The sequence below is a fragment of the Suncus etruscus genome, chromosome 14 (genome assembly GCF_024139225.1).
Source record: "Suncus etruscus isolate mSunEtr1 chromosome 14, mSunEtr1.pri.cur, whole genome shotgun sequence".
Classification (NCBI taxonomy): domain Eukaryota; kingdom Metazoa; phylum Chordata; class Mammalia; order Eulipotyphla; family Soricidae; genus Suncus; species Suncus etruscus.
The window spans coordinates 95,220,479-95,227,024 of NC_064861.1; the positions used below are offsets into that span (position 1 = coordinate 95,220,479).

The 6,546-nt window shown below is 46.2% G+C and overlaps 1 protein-coding gene across 1 annotated transcript; it reads left to right on the plus strand.

The window, feature by feature from the left end:
* The first annotated feature begins 2,115 nt into the window (after positions 1–2,115).
* On the plus strand, positions 2,116–3,550 carry LOC126028678 (protein FRG2-like-2). The gene is made up of 4 exons (XM_049787613.1): positions 2,116–2,248; positions 2,440–2,520; positions 2,619–2,750; positions 3,009–3,550. Exons 1-4 carry the CDS (start codon positions 2,116–2,118, stop codon positions 3,548–3,550), a joined length of 888 nt encoding a protein of 295 aa, XP_049643570.1.
* Positions 3,551–6,546: the final 2,996 nt, after the last annotated feature.

Sequence of the window (6,546 nt, forward strand, 5' to 3'; positions counted from 1 at the left end):
ATTTTTCCAGTAGCTCAAATGACTCTTAACTTATGTACCTTTTAGTGAAAGGAACCCAAAAATCTGAAATAAAAGATATGCTAACATGTGAAATATGACCCGATGAAAGTTTCTATTCAAAACCTGTAAGCATTTACTAAGTTTTCTAACTTATTTTGGGAATAGGACTCCCCAGAATTTCTCAGGCATTAGTCTGGACTCTTGGTGGGACTCAGACCATCTGAGGAGCAAATCTGGGTCAGCTACACACAGGGAAGCACTTGAACTCTCATAGTATGACTTCAGCTCAAAGTAATACATTTTTGCATATTAGCAGAAACAACATATATAAAGACTTAGAAATTTTTTTATTCCATTGAATGAAATAGATAGAAACAGAACAAAGAATTAGTATAAGTTGATCTCTTCCTCAGAAGTGGGCCACTTGGTCCCTATATTCAGGGAATTCAATAGGTGTTTGTTTTTGTTTTGGGTCACACCCTGCAATGTTTGGGGCTAATTCCAGGAACCTCAGATGGTGTTAATTTGGTCAGCTGTGTGCATGGCAAGTGCCTCAGCCCAGACAGTCTCTCCAGTTCTTAGACCATTTTAGGAGTCAACTCTTGAACTTGACCCCAGAACCAGTTACTTGGAACCAGAGTTGAGGACCGTGTCTCAGGCAAAGCAAAGATCAACTGAAACAATGAGCCTCACTCATAGTTAATGTTATGGCAGGCTGAAGTTATTTTAAAAGGAATTATTTCAAAGTAAGAATTTAAAAAACTCAGGATGAAAAAAATATCAAAACAGGACGCAAAAACTGAGTTGTCCTGTAGGGCCAATGGATGAGAATGGACTCAAGTAAGCTGAAACTGAAGGAACTCACCATAAAACGCCTGACTGGGGAATCTGACTTTTGGTGGGGTTGAGGGAGAGATGCCCAGTTGTGCTCAGGGTTAACTCCTGTCTTTGCAGTCAGGGATCATTTGAGGCATGCTCAGGGAACCACATGGGGTGATGAACCCAGGTTGCACTTGCATAAAATGCCCTACGTGCTGCAGATCATTTTGGCTCCAGGAGTTTAACTTTTTATTAACCTAGACATAAGAGAGATATAGATAGAGAGAAAGAGAGAGCAAGAGAGTGGATAGTGTCTTCCATTATTTCCAGCATTTAGATAGTATATTAGAAATTTACAAAGGACAACACTCATATAACTTGTCTCACAGAATTTCCATGATTTTCTACTTAATTGATGAAGGTCTTTTACAGTATGTTTGGAAATGATTTCATGTAGGTTTAGTCTGGGACGTAACGTCTTACTGTCACACTCAAGCCACCACTAGGAAAGCTGGATCTGGTCACCAAGTACAGCTGGATTTTATTTGTGTGTGTGTGTGTGTGTGTGTGAAGAGGCATTTCCACCACACACTTCCCCATTCAGTTCTACTGGAAGGCTATAGATTAGTCTTTTGGTATGCTCAGTGGCCTGTCCTTCTATTGGAGCCAGATATTTTAGGCATGAAATTGGTACCAAAGTTATGCATCAGATATGAAGCAAGTAGAGGCCACTGGACAGACAGATGGTCTAGAGTCCTGCTTAGAGCTGGCATGACCCCAAAACTAAAAAGAAAAAGAAAAAAACCTTAAAGCGTCATGATGGCAGTGAAGCTATATTACCTCTTCATGTATTTATTATTTTCACAATTATAGGCAATATTCAATGAGGGGTTATGGACAAACCCCATCTTTGAAGTCACTTGTTTATACCTAGTTGGTAAGATGAACTAGATGCTTCTATTGCACCCAAAATTCATAGGGGAATTCCTAACTCCCACAGTGAATCCTATAAGGCCCTGGAAGGCACTAGAAGGATGGTTGGGAACCTAGGCTAATTACGAAGACGTGACCCCAAATACTGGTCCAGTTGAAAGTGAGGCAAAGGCAATGATGATTGGTCAGAAGCCTAAACACTTTCAGCCAATTGGAGACAGCCCCGCCCACATTTGGGTGTATAAAAGTGGGTCCCTCTCAGCATGCTTCACTTCTGCTCTGGACCTGGCTGAGAGCACCTCGCCTGGCTGGTGGCTCCAGAACCTGGGACTTGGCTGAGCCAGGACTTTGCTTGGCTTCAGGATGGAAGTAGGAAAGGAAGAGCTCCACCCTGACCCCCCTTCCAAGGGGCCCTCTGGTCCCCAGCAGTCCTTCCCAGAGAAGGTCTCTCCCGAAAAGGGCTTGGAGATGGAGGAGAAAGCAGGAGAAGGAAAGGGTAAGAAGTCACCTTTCTGGTGCAGAGTGTACCTAGATGGGTTTGGAGGTGAAGAAAATGGGTTGTGAGGATGGAGGATGGAGGCAGGGAGCTGGTCCTAGCTGGGCTCTTAACTTTTGCGTTTCTGGCTGATGATTGCTTGGAGATTGGTGACAGGATGTGACCACTCCTTTGTCATTCTGTTTCTGCAGGTCCAGAGCCCAAGAGTGCTGGGGAGGAGAAGTGCCGAGAAACGGAAGCCCAGGACCAAAGCAGCAGCACGGACCAATCCGGTAAGAGCACAAGGTTCCAGGAGACCTTCGCATGGGGTTCCTGGCGTCCCCAAGGCAGGCATGATGGTTTAGGGTCCACTGACCGTGCTTGTCCACAGAGGCAGAATGTGGTGTACCCCAAGACCCACCCATATCTGGGAGGAGTTTTGAGAGCAGCTCTGAGGAAGACAATGAGGACCGTGACTGGAAGAGGAAGAGGAGCCGGGGAGCCCGCTCTCCCCACACACCAGGTGGGTCTTGCGTAGGTCCCAGGGGGCAGACCGTAACCTCGGCTTCTTCTTGAGGCTTCTTGAATGTGGGAGCCGGATGATGGGGTTCAGGGATCGTGGGGGGAGCAGGGAATGATATGTTATCTAATAAGTGAAGAGACCAAGTCGGGAGGAAGTAGAGAGAGGGGTCAGGATGGCTTGAAAGTAGCCTGAGTTGGGGAACAGGACCCAAGGACATGATGTGCAGGGTGTGTCATCCAATGAATTCTTTTTCCGCAGGAAGTCCTTCCGAGGTGGATCACAGTGGGAAGAGCTCGGGTGCCGGTCACCCCAGGGGCCCTGGCACTCTTCACAATGGCTGCAATGAGGAGGCCGACAGGAATTCCTGTTCCCGGAGGCACCAGAGAAAGCCCCAGTGCCATGGGCGTTGGCGCAGCCCACTTGGCAAGAGGCCCCGGTCTCCAGAACCCGAGAGCACCCGGGCTTCCAAGTGCCCCCGACTTCGGCGAGGCTTGGTGACCACCCTGCGCAGCCTGTCCCGGGCCGTACAGGTGGACCTGGTGGAGACACAGAGGCAGCAGACCTGCGCCCCCCTCTCTCACGACCAACTGGCCCTGCTGGCCCAGCTCCGGGCGCCCCTGACTGGCTTGGTGCAGGCCTTCTACTCCATGGCCAGCCAGGCAGCCTATGTCTTCCCCGCTGAGGCCTGGATGATGCCCCAGACTTCCCGCTTTACCCAGATGCCTGAGGCCCCTTCTCTGCCTGCACAGTCTTGGGCTGGTGCTGGAGCTGAGAAGGTTCCAACTCATGCGTCCCCGTAGTGGCCCAGGGACTCAGCAACCCCTGCAGGAACTCAGGTCTGCAGGAAGGGAACAGAGTTGTGAGACTTCTCCGATGCTTCCAGATGACAGGCCTGAGCTTCTGGACCCAGTGGTGATCATGGAGAGAAGTGGGGTGACCTGTCCCAGAGAAGGGACTTGAGAGACTCGTGGGAACTCTGGCTGTCTGGAACACTGTGCAGAACTCTTGTGTTTCCTGAGATGCGTGTCCAGACCATTTTATGCACTGGGTCGAAATTTGGTTTTAGTGAGTGTCATGAATTGTGCCCTTTTGGTTCCATATGAAGGGGGTCTTGGGGCGTCCTGGGAGGTCTTTCCCCTCAATGTGTGGGGCCCTTTCCCTCCCACTCTTTCCAAAGATGACACTCATACCAGCCCGCCACACTCTTTTATCAGAGATGGGCATCACCTTCTTCGAAGCAAGACAAAATCATGCTCTGAGCACTGTGAGCTGGTTTTGTGTTATATGACTTAAATATAGCTAAGATCTTGGAAATGCACTGGACCTGTGGGGCGTCTCCATCCTCAGTTGCTCATAAGGTCTTTTTGTTTACATTGTATGGATTTAGTGGATAATTGATCTACAGTAGATATCATCGAGATACTGGGTAGGTTTTACATATTTTCTATGAGAGGTTTTCCTCTGTGCACTTACATTGGGATTTTTAAACTGCCAGCGTTGCTTGTATATATATATATATATATATATATATATATATATATATATATATATCATGTGAAATGAAATAAAAGCCTTTAACAATTGTTTTGTGCTTGACTCTGTCCTTTCCATATGACGATGCATCAGGAGGCATGTTTACATGTGTTGTGTAGTTTACACCAGGACATTTTCCCATTTACTGGTATGGGTTGCCTGACTCTGGGCGGGAGAGGAGTACGTTTTCCTTCCTTCCTTCCTTCCTTCCTTCCTCCCTTTCTTTCTTCCTTCCATTCCTTCCTTCCTTCCTTCCTCCCTCCACTTTTTATTTAAATACTTTTTGGGGTTTTTTTTGAGCCACACCGGGTAAACTCAGGGGTTCTTCCTGTCTTTGCACTTAGAAATAGCTCTCAGCTTGGGGGATCGTATGGGATGCTGGGGGATCCAACTGGAATCTGTCCTAGATAGCACATGCAAGAAAAACCCCCTATGGCTTGCACCACTGCTTCAGACCCTATTTCAACATTATTTTCTTTTTTAAAATCTTTATTTAATAAGTTCTTATTTAATAGAGGTAGGAACACAGAAATCTAGTAGAGCAATGGGTCCTTACACCCTGAACATTGACATAATAACCTGGCACACCCTCAGAAGAATGGGCATTATCCACTCACCCCTGATCTAGGAAAGCCATCTACGAAACATCCAAGGTTGTCTATAACATCACCTGAAAGCAATCCTCTACCAGGAAAGACCCTACCGCTGCTCTGACATCGACCTACTCAAAAGAGACTTTCCTCAACACTGAGAAGACTTAATAACAACAATGACCTGCTTACTGGAAAGGGCTTTCTGCATTGCCCTTTAATTGTGAGGTGAAACTAGAGGATGCTCCACACCAGCCTGACTTCAATGTAGGATATGCAGATTCCAGGATCTTTACTACAGAAAGCTGATGCCAACAATAGAGACGACGTAAAAATAAAACTGTATTGGCATTACAGACAATGACTTGGTTAGAGCAAATTAAGTTGCCTGGAGCCTAGAGATGGTCTTATGCCAGGAAACTTCAGGGGGAGGGTCTCCTTGTATTTAGGCCAAGGCTTTTCCTTTCCATGTCCCTCATATTTTGGTTGGCCTATGCAAACAAAAACTGCAACTCTAAAACCCTTTTTACGGTACTCCTTTGACTCTAGTCCTTAAAAAAAAAAAAAAAAAAAAAAACCACTTAAACTTTTGAGGTTAACTTAAACTAATATGCATATGCAAGGGAATGAAAGAAAATACTATGCCTTCAAAGTTTAAGGAGTTACATAAGTTTTATGGGCTTAGATTGCTTTGTGTACTGCTAAGAAATGTTATAATGTACTACAATCTGGGGACTTGAGGGACAAAGTAATTGTACATGGGTTCTATTTTACTTTTTGTGTGTGTGTGTGTGGTTTTTGGGTCACACCCGGCAGTGCTCAGGGGTTTTTCCTGGCTCCATGCTCAGAAATCGCTCCTGACAGGCAAGGGGGACCATATGGGACGCTGGGATTCGAACCGATGACCTTCTGCATGAAAGGTAAACGCCTTACCGCCATGCTATCTCTCCGGCCCCTATTTTACTTTTCTTAATGTTCTTTGGCTGAAAGTTCAAAATTAAGGTATCAGCAAGGGGTTTTCTTCTAAGAATTCTGTTTATGGGTGATTGTCCTTCCACTGTAACTTTACCTTGTCCTCCCTTATGTGGCCCTGCCTCACCCCTACTTTGCCTTCTGTGGCCCCCAGGTCAATTGAGTTTGAGCCCCCTGCTATAGAGTGCTGTGGGATTGAACCTGGGTTGGTTGCATTCAAGGCAAACACTGTATTTTCTGTATTATCTCTTTAGATCCCAAATGATGGTTGTTGGTCACTGTTAATAAAAAAAATGATGGCAGGGGCCGGAGCAGTGGCACAAGTGGTAAGACATTTGCCTTGCATGCGCTGATCTAGCACGGGCTGCGGTTCAATTCCCAGCATCCCATATGGTCCCCCAACCCAGGAGCCATTTCTGAGCTCATGGCTAAGAGTAGCCCCTGAGCATCACTGGGTGTAGCACAAAAAACAAAAAATAAATAAGAGTGGAGAGATGACGACAAAGTTTCCTGCAACTTCTGCAACACTAAAAGGAAGTTTGCATGAAAACCTATATATGGAAATTACCACCAGGCTGGCAGCAAGATTTATGTGCTTCAGGACACTACCTCCAGGGTTTTCCACCGAACCTTCACTCAGCTTCCCCTGTTTGGAAGAATTCCATCACAAAGCTTCAATAACATTCAACATCCAGCAGGGA